Source organism: Ooceraea biroi, chromosome 11 (assembly GCF_003672135.1).
Source record: "Ooceraea biroi isolate clonal line C1 chromosome 11, Obir_v5.4, whole genome shotgun sequence".
NCBI lineage: Eukaryota > Metazoa > Arthropoda > Insecta > Hymenoptera > Formicidae > Ooceraea > Ooceraea biroi.
This window is the reverse complement of record NC_039516.1, coordinates 12,763,236-12,782,158: the sequence shown is the minus strand read 5'-3', so window position 1 is coordinate 12,782,158 and position 18,923 is coordinate 12,763,236. Positions and strand designations below refer to the sequence as shown.

The following is an 18,923-nucleotide window of genomic DNA, read 5'->3' as shown; positions in this document are numbered from 1 at the left end:
TTACAAATATTTCTCCCTCTTTTCCTCTCGTTCTCTCTTTTACGCGGATCGCGCGTGGCATCGCTTGATTTCTCATCCATAATTGCCGCGATTGCTGCGCGATCACGTAACGTGATCTATGCGACTGAACTGATCAATTATACGTATGCGCATATGTGTGTACGCGCGCGTACTTGCATGCGCCAGGTTTTATTTGCCAAATGGCAAAAAATTGATTGTGTCGCGTTACGCTTGTGCCGGGTTCACGTTGCGTACTTCGCGGTGTAGAGATTGCACTATAAACACGCCGATTGCGATTGCACGCCGGTTGATGATAATCGCTTTTTTCCCACTCAACCAGTCTCAATCGACCCTCTTTAATGTGCTTCCAATGGTGGAAGGAATCTCCCATAAGAGCGTAGATGTATGTACATATATCCGCGATAATATGAATCCGCGAATCGAGAACGAACTCTGTGTTTTAACTAGGAATTCACGCGCCCAAGGATGTGCCGTGAAATCCATGAAACTGAAATTCCGAGAAAGAAAAATATCAAAACCGAAAGTAATTACAATATTCTATTCAATTCTAAATAAAATAAATCCAAAAATTACGATCTCGAGATCTATAGATCAGAGTAATTCAGCAGTTCAGAGAAAAAACTTAACAATCCGCTATAAAAGCGGATCTACGCATTCCACGATTCCCGAAGAGCAGCATCTCAGTTGGGGATCAAAGATCTACACCTCTCAGAGGTTCCACAAAAGTTCTGCTCTCGTCGAAGCGTGTTGTCCTTATTTGAAGGAAGCGAGCCCTTCTTCCGCGGGTCGTTCGTTTTATACCTCGTTTCGCGCCAGAGGGCGTTCCGATAAACCGGTTTCCGGTAAACGGAGTCGCGGAAATGAGCCGAGCTCATTTGCCAAGCGGACTTTACGCCCGTTTACGTTACGGTCACATGACGGCGGCGGCGACGGGCAGGAAAGGCGGTGCGAACGGTCACCTCGCCGAGCGCAAACAGCCGGACTTAACGATCGGTAATCGGTTTCTCCGGCGGCACGGCTTGACGCGGTCGTTAGGATTCGCGCGCCGCGCCGGGACGCTCCGGCAAAAAGTTTAACGGCCGGGAAAAAATCGCATTAACGATCCCGTCTCAGCCGCCTTTTCCCCGCGAAAGGCGTTCGCCGAAGGTCGATCGCGTGAGGCGGCGGAGATCGTGATCGGGGAGGAGGGGACAGAGGAAACGATGATTGGAGCTCGGCGAATCCGAAGCCTCGTTTTTCTTCTCTCTTTCTCTTTCTTTTTCTCGTTTTCGGAAGAATCTATTTAATATCGTAAGAACAAAGAAGACTAATAATTAGATTAATTATAGATAGAATGATATATAAATTTTAATAATCAATTAAGCTATATATCACTTCTCCTTTGTTCGATTGTACGATACAAATTTTTCCAATTTTGCGATTGTTAAAATATATCAATACTTAAAATAAGACGAAGAGAATTTTAGTCACTGTATCGAGAATTTAAGAATGTAGCACACATACACACACACACACACAATCATGTATCGGATCTCTATTTTTTTTCGTGAGAAGTACATGTTCTGCCTGCGGCTATTAACAATTATTTGATTACTTACCTTACAGGTATCCTGTCAGCCTAGATACGTGTATGTACTGCTTCATTATATGAAGGTCCATTCAGATGTACCAGAATATATCATGATTTCCGAGGTAAAAAGGAAAACATAAGTTTTCATTTCGCTGCTGGAAGATTAAAATTGATATTCTAGAATTTAGGAAAATGGGAATCGCAGAGCGGGGAAATGTTTCGCGGTTTGCAGGTTGAAATAAAACACAGCGTGGCGGTACAGTTCAATATATATGCCTGTATTGACTGCGCGTCTAAGTACATTGAATAAGGAATTCGAATTCCAGGATATTTAGCAATTACAGACGTAAATTAGGTGGTGAGATGGTGACTCCTCGCTACGCTGAGCGCGATTATTAGCCGCGCGTCCACGAAACGCTCGCTCGCTACTCATTCACACGCATTCGTCGCTCTCCCTGTCTCTTTCTTTCGCTCTTTCGCGTCGTATACACCTAGATAACATCAAAATAAATCTATATCTCGCAAATAGCAATAGTTCCGATCGGGGGACTATGTACATGAATGGCGGACTAAAACGCACGCATTCGCTTCTCCTCTCTTTCTCTCACTTCTTGCACCCTCGCTATCCCTTTCGCTCTCTCTTTCTTCCACTCTTTCTTCCTCGATAATTGTAAATTACTAATTACTCCGTCATTTACATACATACAGTTATTATGTAGCGCGTCTTCACGCGCGACTACGTCAGAACGACTTCTGCTGTCATTCGCAGCACAACTGCGAACTCGCGGGACCGCGGACCATCCTCGCCGAGAGGACGGTGACCGTCTCCTTAGCATCTCCTCGGAGGGAAATCCGTACGCGGGAATTCGTTAGGCGCATAATTTTTACAATCCTGTCTCGCATCCGCTCTACTTTGGCATCCACGCAAAAATGTCGCTGCACGAAGAATCGCTGCGCGTAATCGGGTTCCGATCCGCGATTGTCCCGTCGATTTTTCGACAGAGACGTGAGCCGACTCGCAAAACTCGTGGTACGCGAACAATCCACAAAGTGAAGAAAGAAACAAGCAAATAAATAAATATAAAAACGGACAATGAATTTACATCTTCCTGGCTGGGAAGATACGCAGCTCAGAAACGAATTTCCAGTGTTGCAAAACGTGGTCGCATTTACCGAAACTGGAACACGCGTGAAAATTTAATTTCTCGTTTTGTATTCTTCTGGATGTTTGTAAGAAATAAATTATCACAAGCTGTGCATCCTTCAAAATTAATGTAAAAACGAGAAAAAATGTGGGACATTAGTTTTTATTTTTTTAAGTCGCATCAGATGCCATAGGGGGGTGTTAAATATTCCGCAGCTACGCCACGTCGTCGAGTTTTTCCGTTACATTCGTCGGCGCTGAATCGCCACGTCGCGGTGATGTCATCGACGCGAAAATCTCTCGTGGCGACGAAACGAACGCGCGTTGAATTATTCGAACGGCATTTTCGCGGGAACAGCGTCGAGGCGAATTTAGCGGCCGCGGCGCTTTTGGAACGCGACGCGAATTAAAAGGCTTCATTAGCGTCCCCGCAAGAAACGACGCGTATCGCGTTGACGTCACGCGCGCGCACACGCGCGCATAGCGTTATTAGGCGAGAATGTGCATACGCCTTTTCCGTGTACTCGTTTCCACACCAGCGCAAGCTGCCTGGCGACGAAAAAAAAAGTCGGTCGCGGTTTCTCTGGCTTCCCGTTCCTCGAGAGCGCGCGAAATCGAGCTCGCGGAAAATCCGGATTGGAGTGAAATAACACACAGACGGTGTGCTCTCGGTACACATCGAGTAAACCTCGTCGATCTTGCGGCCGCATAAGAGTAATTTCGATTTCCCGGCCAATCAGCGCTCCTCTCAATAGCGCGCCGATCGCGTCAATTTCCCGCGCTCATGAAAATTCCGCCGAGGGCGCAATTTCGGCGGATTGTATTATCAGCGAAATTGTGCCATTATCGTAATTCTCGTAATGACATAAACAAATATCACGGTAATTATTTCGATTTCACATATATTGCGTCTCATTTAAGAATTACATTTCGCTAATTCGAGCTAACACACTTTTCGGGTGTATGCACATTTCCGCCTAGGAACATGTTCTCGCATTTCCGCGAGTATCGCCCTGAACATAGGTTGTTGCATAGGCAGGATAATCGCCACACAAAAAAAAACGAAAAGATGATGGCATCGTTATTTTCTAACTCAGTTTAGGATTATCAGTGACTTTGAATACATCGTATGTGAAACTAGATGTCTCTACCAGGAATTATATTTTTCCAAAGTACAACAAACTACTGTAAAACAAAAATGATTAAAAAATTATGAAATAAATAAGGAATTAAGAATTTTACATACTCTCGAATTGTTTTTTGACAATTGTTTCCAGAAATAATGATGTATCAATCCATCATATAATATCAATATTGTTGATCATGACTGATCATCACTCACTTTTCCACGTAACTCCGATCTTGCCGCAACTGATCGCAAAAAAGATCTCCGCGCAACAGACAACGATCGCAGCCGCGCGCATGGTACAACTTCTGGTTTCGCGCGCCGCCCACGAAGCACACGCGCTCTATTTACAAAGGACTGAGAGCTCTGAAAGAAGGATGAAGAGAGGGGTTCTTTACCACGGCCTCCACATACCCTCCTCGTCCTTGACGGGTTGCTGACCGACCGGCGACGGGGACGACATGCCGACGGCGACTTCACTCCCCGCGTGACTAGACGGCCTGTCTTCGTGGACGACGGGACCATTGGCACCACCACCAGCTTCGGCCGGCAAATGAGCCGATGACTGCTGCTGTTGCCGCAAGTGGTGATGATGATGGTGATGGTCGACAGTGGCAGGATGCGCTGAGCCCCTCGTGCCAGCAGTCTTCTTTTTGGACGTGGTGGTGAAGTCGAGCGGCTGTTCCGGCTGCTCCATCCGTGGACTTTTGCTCGGCTTGAGGCCGCCGGTGGTTGGGTCTTGCCATTCCTGGCTGAGGTCGTCATGTGGCCGCTTGGTCAGCTTATCGGTGGCTTTCAGCAGCGACATGTTGGTCGCCGCCCAGATCGCCGTGGGTGGATTCGGGCCGATGCTGATGCCATTCGCCGCAGCGGCAGCTGCGAGCTGCACGTAGTGGCTCGGCAGCAGGAACACCACTTGACCGTCCGGCAGCCGGGACGGTATTACTTGTACCACAGACAGCATGTTGGGATTCTGCTGCGATGTGGACGCCTGGTCAACCGGTAGACCGGCTGGATGATGCGGGTGGTGCGGATCAAGCGTCGTCGGGTTTACCACCTGGCTGAAGGCGGAGGTTGGCCGGCTGCTGTTGTTGTTCTCGTCGCCGGCGGTAGTGCTGCTGTCAGGCCGCGCCGCCTCAACCATCTCCGGGATTTCGGACTTTATCAGACCGGCGGGCGTGAGCGCAGCAGCGCTACAGTGCGGCCCGACCGGTACGTGGTGGTCCAGTGGACCCGGGCTTGTCGCGCCCGCCACGCGATCCGTCACGCTGCCCGGGCTGCTGCCCAAACCGCTGTCAGGCCGCGAGCCCAGGTCCAGGTCTAGCTCCGACACGCAGCTGTCAAGGTGGCGCAGGAGGCGTTGCTTTACGGCCGGGTCCATCGGCGTGGTGTTGCCCGTGATGATGTCCGGCGCGTCGAGGTAGCGGCTCACCTGGAACACGATAAGGAAAAACCGACGATGCAAAGAAATTCTTTCTGTCGAATAAGGTATAGAAAAAGGTCACAGAATCTTTGAGTTTGAGTATCATGTCAGATAAACTTGAACAGTTTTTATGCTTTATACAGCATAAAAACGAATACTTATTTCGTACTTCAATACACGCGGATGAATCATACTGCAATCCTAACTGAACTGTGTCCAAGTCCACGCAAAGTTGAAGAGGGACGGGAGAAAGAAGGAAGAGACGCCAAGGCAGCTCGCCAAAGAAACTCGCGTAGTTTAGAAAAATTAGTTTTACGCTTCACGCGGGTCGGTTCGTCCGGATCCGCAAATTTCGTGAATTGGAATAATTTTTGCGGGTATATCCACAATATGCCAACACTCGCGGATCAACGCTGCGGGAATTCGAGCCGGGCTCTCTCGTGGATACCGCGAGTTTTGCGGTACGGCGACGCGCACGGAAAAATATACCGCACGGTGGAAATTCCGCTCTCGACCGCGGGCGCGGTATCGCGCGTCAGTCATTATCGACCGCCAGGCGTAATTGAATATTTCGCGTTCGCTCTTTAATCCGCGGTTCGGTCGAGTAACGGCGCCGCGTGATTATTTGTTACCCGATACTCCCCCCGGCCGCGACCCGCCGGGCCCCCGTCCGTAATTTATTTCGTACGTGCCGGCGATAACGACCGAGTGCGATAAAACGCTCTTTTAACTCCGCTAGCCGGGCGGCCGGTTACGGCGCGGCGACTACGAACTTTTCGCGGCCGTTATTATCGCCGCGGATCGCTAATTAACGCGCGTTTAGAGCAGTCTGCTGATTAACGCTGCGCGAGAGGCGGGCGTTAGCGATTTTATAATAATGTGACTTGATGCTTCTCTGTCTCGGTCTCTTTCTCTCTCTTTCTATTTCGATATCTGAAAATAATTGAAGAGAGGAATAAAATTGCGAATTAAACGAAAATCCGCTGCAGAATATTTAAATCGGAGTGACACACATAAATGTATTATACATATAAAATATACGTCCCCGCCAAACCAGTGGAATAGATTTTTCTAAATGTCAGGTGTCCACATCTTCGTCGAGAAATTCGAGAAATTTGAGAAATACGAAAAGTCGTAATTCATAATTTAAAGGGCATGAAGAATACCCTATGTTTTCACTCAGAAATTATTATAGAACGCATTATTAATAATATCTTTATGAAAAATGTCGAGATACGAACCGCGACAGGCTCGAAAAGTTACAGCCCAGTGTGATGGGGTCGCGGCCGGAAGTCAACCGAATTGCCAGTGGAAGCAGCGGCGGCGGCGGCGATTTGGGCGGAAGTGGCGCGATTGATCTCTAATCGCGGAGCGTATCGCGCGCTATATTTCACACGGTAGTGGTGGCGGCGGCGATAGCCGTATCGAGCGCGCGTCGCACGGCGGAACTATCGCCGCGGACAACAGTTTCGCGACGAGCCGAGTGCGCGAGAGAGCTTTTATGGGTCGCTGCTTCAAAATAAAGCAACCGACTCCGAAGCCGTCGCCACCACCACCACCACCACCACCACCACCGCCGCCGTTGCACGCTAGAAAGGTTGCGGAAACGGCAAGTTTGGGCGGCATTGAGAGATCCGGCGTATTTCGGGTGGATTCGCGCATGTGGGTTAATCGGGTGCGTCAGCAATTAGGAGAAACGGAATTTGCATTTTCGATCGCATCGCGAACATTCGTACGTACGTAACGCGTCTCTAGTTGGAGGAGACCCGCGAACTGCCGTAAATTTAATTAATATTCTTCGACGAGTTGGTTTTCCTCTCAACGATCCCCGCGGGATATAATCTAAGAAGCCCGCCTTTTTTTCTCTCTCCCGCGGTATTTTGCGTTCTCTCTGTAAAGCAGGAAAAATTTCACGCTTGGGTGGTTTCTGACCTGGTTCGCACAGATTGCGTTTCGTTCCCTCTCAGATTGCAGCTCGGAGCGTACGATAGCACAACGGCATCGTTCCTCGCTATTCCGCCAACGCGTATATGGTGTCGGAACTTTTGCTCGTCGCAGATCCTTCAGGATCTCAAGTGAAGAGTCATCGAAATCGACGACGAGGAGCTATCGATATCGAGTACCTCGTCCAGTCGAGTTGCGTGCGGCCCTTAAATTTAAAATTCCCGCCAAAGGGAGAGCCGCGCCGGTGCGGATTCGCGAATTGAAAATTTCGCGCCAGGTATCTCCCCGGAAACTTGTTAATTTTCGCGTCTGGAACTCCGGGAAATACCGATGTTTCGTTCTCTCGGAGCGAGCGACCGCTTCCCCGTTTCATCCCCTAGCGTGGAGGGAAACGAACGATGGTGGTTTCCAGGCACGGCGTATAGCGAGCGGCGCACGAGCGCACGTTTCATGCTCGTGGAGACGTCGGGGGACCAGGAATGCGTTCTCGGTAGAAGAGGAAGAGGAGAAAGGGGGGAGAGAAGAACGAGTGATCCGCGGGAGGGCCGGAGGGAACGAAACTGCGCGGGCGAAGGGACGTGTCGCCTCACGCGCACGACCGCCGGTTTTATAAGGCCGTAAAGTTCGCCCCGCGGGAACTCGACGCTCCTCTTCGATCCTCTCCTCTCTCTCTCTTTCTCTCTCACTCCGCTTCGTTCCGTTCCGTTCCTTCCTTCCTTCCTTCCTATCGTGCTGCGCGCCCTCGCCTCGTATATCACACGGCGCGCCGTGATTTCATCCCGCTCTCGTCTCACCCGCCCGAAATTTCTGGCACGCTCTCGCCGCGTCGCTCACCCCGCGCTCACCCTCATCCTCCCTGGGCACGCGAAGCTGTAGTTGCGGCTAGGAGTTTTATTTCATTCTCTCCCACGGCCCCTCTCTCTCTTCTGTTCCTCCTCGTGAAGCGCGAGTATCTGAGGGTTTCTTCCGATTGAAATTAAAGGATTTCATCTTGCGGAATTAGAGAAATCTCGCACTCGAAAATTGTCGCATCAATCTCGAGATGGAACGAAAGTTGGATATGAAGAAGGAAAGCTCTCCAGCCGCTTCTTTAAGAAAATATATTGAAGATTCGCTGCCATGCGTTTCTGAGATGATCTTAAGAACTGTTACCAGCCACTTTTTTTTTCTGTATGCATAGTAAAACGTTTTTAAAATTCCTCGCTTTTTCTAAACAATACAGGCTCCAATAATGCGTCTTTCTCGCAAAGCAAAGCTGAAAATCTCGCGTTCAACGTGTCGGTACAAGCCTGTACGAAACGATAAAGCGTGAGAACGCGACAATTATACCGAGATCGGTTCCCGTGTGATGTGAGACCTTGGCCTTGCTGGCCGTCGTCACTTCGCTGCGCAGCTGCGCACCGAACACGCACAGTACAGTTGGTACAAAACGCTGCAATCGGCCCACGTACGACTCACAATTACGAAACACGTCCGCGTAACAAAATAATTACTCGGTAAAACAAGCAGAATTTAGTAAATAATGCAATAAAAATTTGAAAAGCCATTTTACAACGATTCAATCTGTTTTACCGTAATAATAATTATTTTAACAATCGCGACAGGATGAATGTTCATTCAATAGCAGAGCTATCACATAAAACTCGAGAAAAACGTATTACTGAGTGTCAATGAAACTTTTCAATCGTTTCTGATTATTATAATTATTTTTCGGGATGTCAAACTTTTCTCTCACTCTTCGGCGCGGAGTGTACTTATTTCTGATACGAAGGCGCACGTGTTTCGCATCTTTCGAGCGGTATTCCAGCGCCGGGAAGTGTCGGCGACTTTATCGGTGAGCATTCTGATAAGGCAGTCGCACGACAGGTACGGCGCGAGCGCGCGCGCGCGCACGGCCGGGCTTTGTGTCGTGACAAGAGCGCTTTGTCGAAGCGAGTGCGTCCGACAATCGAATCGACGCCTCGTAGTTTCCGTGGCGCGCCGCCGATGAAGATATACGACGGAAATGCCTGGCGCCGCGGCGTATCGCGTCGCGTATCGTCGACGAGGTCGTGCGCGCAGAGCGCTCGGGGAAAGAAAGTCCTACGTGGTGAAATCGCGTTTTTTTCCGGGGACATTCACGTGAATCATTATGCGCCGGATGATTAAACGTGCATCATGTACGAAGTTGCTCAAACACGAGAAATCGAGAGCATTGATGCTGTAAAAAATTGTACATTTGAAAATCCCGAGGAAACGTTATATGTTTTAGCATTTTTCAGAATTATCAAGTCATGCTTTCTCGATTCTATAATTCCTTATTAACCTCGCAGAACTAGAACGTGGCGTATCAAGTTTTGCGTTTCCTTTCATATATTTTTGAAATTGCCATTACTATCAAGTTAACATCACGCATTGCGTCGAGAAGATATCGGAGCGTCATTTGTCAGAGTGAGAATCAGATACGTCGATACAGCGTCCGTAGTCACGTGAGGGCGGATTAATCGCACTTCTGCCATTAATTGCGACTCCTCCTGTGGCAAATCTGAGCTGGTGGAAAGCCAAAGTCCGATTCCCACCCCAAGTTAGGCGAGATACCGGGCGGTCGGACCGTGACCGCGAGCTCATCCGGCAAATTCAGCGTGACGGCGTTTACGGGGTGTCTGCTTTCAACGAGTTTCCTCTCGTTTCGCGGCTGGACGTCCCTTAACGAACGAACGGCGACGAGCATCGTGGAGTCACGCGAGACTTTCCGACGACAACCCGATACCTCTCGCGTAGTCCCGGCGGGGTAGGACGAGGGACGAGCAGGGTGGTTTCGGTCGTTTCTTCTTCCATCGGGCGGGATCCCTCCTTTCCCACCCTTCTCGCCGCCCTTCGTGTAACACGAGCCAGTGTTCCGTCGAGTTCTCCGATTACACGCTCCCCGGACGCGCTGGAATTCGACTTTTTCATCGACCCTTTCCCGCACCCCCGCCATGTCATCCTTTCCTCGTGCCACCCTGTGGCGAAGCGCACGGGGTATAATGGCGACGAGAAGCGACGCAAAAACGGCGTTTTTCCGCGTAGTGCTCATCTTACGGTCTCATTTTGTTCTCGAAGATGCGGTATCGATCGGCATCCTGGCATAAGCGAGAATTCTTTTTTTAAGATTAGCGGTTCACCGCGATATATTTTCCCGCGAAGCAAAAAATTCGTATTGTATTATTAATTAACGTTTCGGCGATTATTAGCGCGAACCATCAACGAGCTGCGAAATTCTCCTCCGAGATATTTTTCATTGTTTCTTGTGAATAATCACATTAAAAGCGTCTCACGCTACTAGCGCGTAAGTCAGACATGTTAATCTTACCTCTCTCGAGCAGTCCTGGTAGCCGGCTTTGTACCTGGACAGGCCAGGCTGGGCGAGCGATCTCTGCCGCTGCAGGTGCCTGACCGTGAGCTCTAGGATATCGGCTTTCTCGAGTTTGCTGTGTTTGGTGTTCTCCAGGCGGGCGCTGTCGAGGATGAGCGCCTTCAGCGCCGCCAGAGACTGATTGATCCTCGCTCGCCGTCGTTTTTCCATTAGTGGTTTGTTAGCCTGAAAGAAAACACAGAGAAACGATTCCTTTATGTCCATCTATCCATATGTGATTCGCATATTTTTTAAATTAAAATGTATTAATTTCTAACGCATTTCAACGTCATCACTTTCAACAGCAAAGAGAATGCTTCGAGCAGCTTTGAGAGAGAGAAATGAGAAAGGTGAACGTGCCACCGATCTAGTCTGAATTATCAAGAGTATGGCTGGTTCAGAATCCGCCTTCTCTTTCTCTGTCTAGATACAAGATGGTTGGATCTAGCCTGAATCATTCAGGCTAGATCCGACCATTGACGGTATTATCAATTCGGATTGACTGCAGGTACAGGGTTCCAGAGTTAGGTCTAGGTTCGGATTGAGCAAGATCGTCTTCTACATTACACGTTACGTGGATCACGAGAGTGCAAGAGAGAAAGAAAGAAAGAGAAAGGATTGCCGTGGCGCCGACGTTTCACGAAAGAAAGAAGAGAACAGCGTGCAAAGCGACGAGAACGGACCGTGATGGCATGTGAGAAAGATACGACAGATATCCGCGGACTGAAGGAAAGAGAAAAAGAGAAAAAGAAAGAGCTAGAGAGAGGCTAGAGAGAGATCAGGGCGAGAAACAAAGATAGACGAGCGACATGCCAGGGCGGTGAGAGCAGATATACGAGCAGATACAGGATCTGCGAAGCGAGGAAGAGACACCAGACGCGGATGGAGCGGCGAAAACGACGGAGAGACGATGGATGGAAGCGAATAGCGAGCGACGTATCGGGCAACGAGGCAAAAGATCAGTCTCAACGAGGAGGAAGAGGATCGCGTGCGAAGGAGCGACGGCGGCGAGGACAAGGGGAAGAGGATAACGAGCGACGCGCACACAGCGTCGAGTTGTTCACGATGTGCGGGCGGGGAATTGCAGATTCGCGAGAGCGACGGAGATAAGACGAAAAGGAGGAGGAGGAGGAGGAGGAGGAGGAAAAGGATGACAAGGAGGTGTCGGGGAGGGAAACGAGGTGAAGCCGGCGCGGTACGTTCACACGGGAGCGCCGCGACGGGTAAACAAACGAGCGGAGTCGCCGCGGTCACGCGTGCTCGCGCGTTACGCGTGTGTGAACGCGCGTGTCACCGTGCCGACCGCCGTTGTGGTCTCGCTCCGTCGCGTCCTTCTATTATTACACAGACAGGCACGAAGGGGCACGGAAGAGACGCGACGCGACGCTTCGCGTGGGTACGAGACAGAGGAAGGGGAGACGCGCGTCTGTCGGCGATGGACTAGCTAGCGCGCGCGCGAGGAAACAGGAGAGGAATTTCGTAATAGGGGCGTTTAAATTGCGCCTCGGCAACTCCGGGAGTTGAAACTAGGTTAGTCGTGGATCATTCTCTTTCTTCCTCTTTCTATTTTTTCTTTTCTCCCTCGATTCTATTTATTGATCGAAAATTGGCGACGTTTGACGGAAGTCTGCCGTTGCTGAACACCGATGGTCACCTTTTCATTTCCATAACGTCAGCTCCGAAACCGGACATTGCCCGAGAGAGATTTAATGACGGAAATTACAAAGACGCGGCGGAAGATCGTATTCTATCATTTCAAATCTTTGGTGATTAGGAATCTTTCAATGATTCAAGAGAAATATAAATTGCTGACAGAACATCCAACGTATACTTTGATGCAAGATCCAAGTTTTCAATAACGAGTTTTTACCTAGTTTTTACGTTCTCCGCTCGATTTCTAAGATTAACAAACGTTTTGTTAATTAGCGCTCTTTGCAAATTGTTCACTCTGCGAGAATTCGACTCGCGCCATTTTTCCGATACGTATCGAGAGATTGTCACGCGCGTCGAGATAAACTCCGGTCGTGACGTTCTTCCCACCCGGCGTGATTCTTGTCTGCGAAAAATAGACGAGAAGGACGATAAAGAGGACGACACCGTGCGCGTAATGCGACGGCAACGCTGATTAGCGCGCCGTGCGCGATAAATTGCGTCCCATCGCTCTCGGCCGTCTGCAACTTCGTCGTCATGTAAAACGGCGCTCGGTATCATGAATCACCATCGACGCGCGAGGTTTTTGCAGAAACGTCAGCGCAAGAATTTTAAAGACTGCCCGTGTTTCAATAACGCTTCAGTCATTACTAAGCGCATAATCGATCGATCTATAATATAAATAATAATAATAATATATAAATTATATTATGTACAATATAAATTACATGTATATACTACATACACAGATAAAACCATCTCGTACGCTTCTCTGGAAATTTGACGTCTGCACGCTCGTCGTCGTTGTTGTCCCCGGGAGCGCGATATGTCTTCGCTTACGACGAATCGATTAAAATTAAACCCGCGCAGGTCAGAGCGGCGACGGGCGACAGGTAATTAAACCCCGGGCATAACGACGATCCGTTAAGTGCCGTCAATTAAGCCGTCGTCCGACGGCGACAGGAACGGCCGGCGCGTTCGTGGCCGTGTCTCCCGTCTTCGTTCCGCCCTCCTCTCTCACCCGCCGCTTCGAAATCCCGCGGGACTTCACCGCCCTCATTAGCGCGACGCGCCCCACCGGAGTTTTATCGTCCGTACTCTCGCAGCGATCCCTCGGCGGCGATAATGCGACGAGGAAACGTGAACGCGATAAAGATTACGAATTTCTTGGAGCGCAACCACGAAAAGACGGAGATCGGAGATCCCCCGATTAAGCGTGGGAAACTCGGTAGGTACGCTGCAGCCCTCGCCGTAGTTCATTTAACCTTGGACCTCGCAGTCGAGTCTACTAGACCCTCGCCAGCAGCTTTAGGCGTGTATTTCAATTATGAGGCCTGAGAGTCGTAGGTGGAATTCTTGCATCTTCAGTCACGGCATCACTGTCCGTGTAATCGATCATCTCATCGGTTGCTCGTCGGAGTTGGCGAGCGAGCGAGGTTCATTTGCGGGAAATTAATTGAAAACGGGAGAGTGAGTTCATTGTTCAAGTGCTCCGTCAGTTCTAAGCGCGTTCCCCGAATTTCTCCGATATCGCTCCTCGCTTTTCCGAATTTTCCTTTCTTTTCTTTTAGATTTCTTTTCTTCCTGGATTTTTCGTCTAGCGCGGATTCCCCAGCCGAGACTAATTGCTTGCACCAGAAGTTCCCGCGCTATTAAGGCGGCGGGCACGCTGTTCGCGGCGCGCATATCCGTTCCACTAATAGAGACGAGTGCGCGAAGTTGCGCCCTTTCGTCACCGCGGAAACTTTCCTAATAGGAGACCGCCGCTTGCGGCGTGGCGAGGCGCGTTGCAACGAGCGTACTCTCACGCGACGTGAGATCACCTTAAAAGGGCACCCGCAGCCGCGCTCGACGCACGCGCGTGCACCGCATGCCACGTCTCCCGCTCGCGGTACTCGCGAGAAAATCCCGCGAGTTCCCGCGAAACTACGCGCATTAACCCCCGCTATTATTCAAAGAGCGCGTACCACGCCTACCCCTTATCAGGCGCGGCGGCTTGCGTTGGACGAGCGCAAGCAAGCCTCTCCGAAATCGCGTTCTCGCACAACGCAAATTTCAGCTCCGCGCGGGAACGCGCGGCGGATTAATTGGATAAATCGAATTATACCATTGAGCGCGGTGCCGAGCCGCGCGGGCGGCAGCGACCGGCCGCGATCCGCGCGATAACCGCTCGTAAATACGTCCAATTACGGCAAATTGACGTTATAAGGCTCCGACACGCACCGTTCGTGCCGCGACGCGCTCTTACGACCCGCCACCGCGTTCCGCCCGCCCGACGGACTGAAATGAGGAAATGCATTTGTCACGTGCTCCGTGGTTTACGCTCAGTTTTGCCATTCTCGAAGGTTTCCTTTTATCCTTGTTTTCCATTCTTTCGTCAGGTACACACGGAATAAAGAACGGTTCAAGCGCGCGTTTGTGCAGGCGGAGTACAAACGCGCTACGTTCGAAATTTTTTACTTTCTTTGGAAACAGGTTTGCATCGTTCTCGATCCAACGGTTCACGCGCGCGCGCTCACGGCTCTCTTTTTATTCCGTTTTTCATCGCGCTTTTAACGGCGTCTTCGGCGCGCGGCAAGCGATATCCTTTTTATGATTCCCGCGCTATCACCGCCGCCGCTGCTGCCGTCGCCACCGTCACGTTTTTTACGATCCGAGAGAACGAAGGCCGAACCTTTGAATTCCGGAATCCCGCGCGAAATCCACCGCGCTGCGGAATGACCCGCTTCGCGGGGATTAAAAAGAGAAGCGCGAGAGTAGCACGACAGGTAACGTCGAGCTCCCTTCCCTTTTTATACATCCAAGTTTTTAATCACCAACTTTTCCCAGAGTCACGCTGACCGTCGCCAGTCGGCAGTCGCTTCTTGCACCGGACGAAATCGCGACGTTAATCCCTACGTTTGTAACTTACAAAAATCTTGGCAACTTTAACCATTTTAATCATTTTTTCATCACGTTATAGTGATATTTACGAAATAAATGATTTTAATCAAGTTTTGGAAATGTATGAGAAAGAAAATTCCATTCTTTGCACAAAACAGGGAAATTGACTAATTTCTTTCGTTACGCGAAAATAAACTTTGCGTTTTGAAGAAAGGATTATATTAAAAATTTTCTTCGAAATGCTATGATATAGCGATGGATTTCGTGTTTATCTAGTTGTCACGTATCGCACGTCTCATATATTTTCGCAGATCCAACCAACAAAATTAGCAAGTTCTCATGTGGGAAATGTCGAATGTTGGGGGTTGGATGATGAGGGGAGTTGCGCGACCGAGGCACGTGTCCAGCGTCGAGTTCGCGTCACGCTAGCGCCCTTCCTATCGGAGATTAAGTGCGCAGAAGGGGTCGCGGTAAAGTAGGGTGAGTTGTGTGCGATCTCGGTGAGTACGGCCGCGTCGCGCCACGTTGCAAGGGATGAAATAGCGCCTCTGTCCGTACGACTGGTAACCAAGTACTATTCTTAAAATCTGCTACTGAAGCTTTATCGCGATATTCATATTTTCTATTTCTAGTTCTTAATGCTAACTTTCATTTTCATCTGGAAATTTCTTTCCTAATGGAATATTAATGCTGACACGATAGTACGCAGTTTTACTCACTCTTCGTCCGTCCGAGTGTTTCGGGCTCGGGCTGAGACTCGGACTGGGGCTCGGTGCCGGGCTCGGACCCTGATGCACGGCCTGCTGATGCTGATGATGCTGTCGGTGGCTGCTGCCGGCTGATTTCTTCTCCTGGTGCCTGAGCGAGTGTAGACGCGCGGTCATCTTAGCAGGCCGCGACGGCCCTCGGCACGGATCGCAGCACCCTACGTGATTGGCTGATGGACTGGACGGCCGAGGCTCTCAGCATCTCGCGGCGGCCTGCGACAGCGAGACCAGAGTACCACCACCGACTACCTCCCTTGTTCTCTCTTTTTTGCGACTGACTGCTTGTTTGACACTGGCGGATATTCAGTATCGGCGATACCCGATCACTGGCGCACCATGCCCTCGAGTGCCTCGAGAGGTCGATAAGCCAAGAGTCTCGATCGCGATCACCGCGTCCAAGTCTTCGATTAAAAAACGACGATCAGAACGTCGGGATCGTTCCCGTATCCGCCTGGGGTTGTCGAGACACGTTCGATCAAGTGGCGACGCGTTACAAAGTTTAACGATCGGCGGATCGGCTGTCGCCTGTCAGTCGTAGTATGCACGCGCGATCGTCCGGCACACAAATGTACAAGTAGGAAGAGAATCTCGTTGAAAGTTCACGTCAATCAGGCGGCCGCACCACCGGCGCACCACCGGCGCCACGTGGTTAACCACGCGTCCCCGACCACTTGTCACTCGCGGGGGAGAACGGCCGACGTGGCTCTGCTACGATCGTTACCGTCGAATGTGCTCTATAAAATGTTCCAGTATTCTACGTACAACGTGCAAACAGTCAATGTGAACAATCGGCCACGGCACTCATTCACAAGTACGTCTAACAAGTAATGTCTCGCATTCACTGAATACCTTCAGCAATGCGTGCTGATCGGCGCCTCTTGGCGGGTGATCACGAATCGCAATAGCAGAGTTGTGATCACCCAAACGTCTTTCTCGCAAGAAACGGAAAAAGGATTTCCGAGTCACAAAATGCAATGGACAATTTTTGCCTGCGAGCCGAGCTCGCAAATCGCAAGATCACGAAGCTCGTACGAGGTTCTGAGATCTCGATCCTCGATCCACAATGCTCGATCCGTCACGGCGGTATGACGACCGGAAAACACACGCAACGCGTGCGACTAAGCTGCGACAGCGTCCGCGTGTGCTCGCACGACGAGCGACGGTGACGGACTGTGAGGCAGCGAGCGGTAGCTGGCGGCTGTACGCGGCGCGAGCTTGGCGCGCCGAGGCCGCGCGCTTCGGCAGCGGGGGCCATCGGTGGGGCGACGGGGGTTCGTCGGCGTCGTGGTTGGTCGTGCGCGGGGCGGAGGATACCCGGAGCACGGATGACTCGCCGCCGCCGCTTCGGCGTGGCGCGGCACGGCGCGGCGAGGCGAGGTAGCACGGTACGCGGCGCGGCGCGGCTTGGAACGTGCGGCGCGGCGTCGGAGGGTCGGTCGGAAGGCTCGCTTGCCTGCTCACGCGCGCCCTTGCCTGCGGCTACGTGCGGTCGTCTCCTATTCCCGTCCTCTGCTTCTCCGTCTCTCTCCCGCTCTTTCTTTCGCTCTCCCTAGCAAGCCGCTGCTCACTCGCTCGCTCCCTCGCGACTGTCCTCGTCGCGCCCGCGGCGCATCGTGCCTTCGTCTCTCTCAGGGCCGTTTTATTGCCTAGCCACCGTGAAGCGGCGTCGAAGCAGGAACCGATTTGGATATCGGTGGATCTTTTCCTCCCATCTCCCTCTTGCTCCCTCCACCCTCTCCGCCGCGTATCTACTTCTTCTTTCTCTTTTCTTCTTTTTAATCGATTCCCGTTTGGCAGCCCCCGCGCGCGCATTTTCGAGGTAAATGAGAATTAAAACTCCGTCGCGCGCGCGGGAAGCGTCAACTAAATGCGTTTACGTGGAAGTAGATGCATACCACGCGTGGGGAACAGATTTGCGCCTCTTTCTTCGTTGCCCGAGGTAAGCGAGATTTCGTGCGTCGCGTTGATCGCGTTGACACGGAAAAGTTTCCAGATGCGTTTACATAAGTTGTTAATTGGACGTGACCTATAAGCTGTGAGGTATTTAGCGTAATTTGTCACACCCGGAAGTAATTGTAACTCGAAAGACAGAAACGCGATAGAGTCGGAGGACTCGACGTTTAAAATCTCGAATCAGAAAAGAACAAATATAATCGGAGCGTCCCATTTTCGCAAATTCTTTTAAATTTACGTAAAACAAAAATCACGATTTTGGCTCGAAACGTTGGCGGACTTTTCCGCTTGCCGGTGGTTTGACCGCGGATTGCGCCGCTGACATTTAGCAGGTCGCCGATATCGATCAACGCATCGCCGCAAATGGTAAAGTATCAGGCTCGCGTGCGATTCCCGTTGAAACGCTGTCACGCCTAAGAGGGAAAGAGAGACGAGCCGTTTCTACGCATCGCGCGGCGCGGCACGCGATAAGGATCGTCATGGTCCACGCGCGCCTGTCGGCCTTTAATCACCACGTCTCGCAACGCGCGCGAAAAGGCGGCGGCGTTGGCAGCGGCACATCGTGTACAACGGAATAGCCGCAGAGAGCGGAGACGACAACGAGTAGGCGGCGAGAGGCGAAGGGGCGAAAAACGTCGAGGCGACGGGTCGCGGTCGGCGACGCGACCGATACGGCGGTAGCGGGTAGGAGAGGGAGGGGAAGAGGCGAAGGGATCCGTACGATACATAGAGAGAGAGAAGTCAGCGTGGCGGTGGGAGCTCAAACCGTGCCGCCGCTCGCTCACTCGGCTCGTCGAGGCGATGAGCCCTCGGGGCGGTGGCCGTTTCGGCGGGGAACGGGGCACGAGGAGACGCCTCACGAGGGAACGAACACGGCGACGAGACGTGCGGGAGGCGGCAGCGAGCGTGCGGCGCGAAGCCGGAGCAAGGAAGCGAGGCCGCGACGCGGGGCACGGAGGCGAGGCGGCCTCGCCGTCGTCGGCACGCGCGCCACGAAGCGCGCGCGCTCGCGGCTCGGCCGGTGAGCCGCGTGCGTGTGAACGCGCGAGGCTGTACGTGAGAAGGCAGC

The 18,923-nt window shown here is 51.3% G+C and overlaps 1 protein-coding gene across 1 annotated transcript; it reads right to left on the bottom strand.

Moving 5' to 3' along the window:
- Positions 1-1,848: 1,848 nt before the first annotated feature.
- Positions 1,849-17,119, bottom strand: LOC105275300 (protein deadpan). Its single transcript, XM_011332040.3, has 3 exons — positions 15,854-17,119; positions 10,560-10,787; positions 1,849-5,293 (listed from the first exon to the last, which is right to left on the bottom strand). Exons 1-3 carry the CDS (start codon positions 16,016-16,018, stop codon positions 4,256-4,258), a joined length of 1,431 nt encoding a protein of 476 aa, XP_011330342.1. The 5' UTR covers positions 16,019-17,119; the 3' UTR covers positions 1,849-4,255.
- Positions 17,120-18,923: the final 1,804 nt, after the last annotated feature.

Excerpts from the sequence above, each read along its gene's own strand:
- LOC105275300 (XM_011332040.3), bottom strand. The coding sequence starts at position 16,018 with ATGACCGCGCGTCTACACTCGCTCAGGCACCAGGAGAAGAAATCAGCC. Across the intron at positions 10,788-15,853 it reads AACACTCGGACGGACGAAGA|GCTAACAAACCACTAATGGA; the intron begins GTGAGTAAAACT and ends GTTTTCTTTCAG. Across the intron at positions 5,294-10,559 it reads ACCAGGACTGCTCGAGAGAG|GTGAGCCGCTACCTCGACGC; the intron begins GTAAGATTAACA and ends ATCGTGTTCCAG.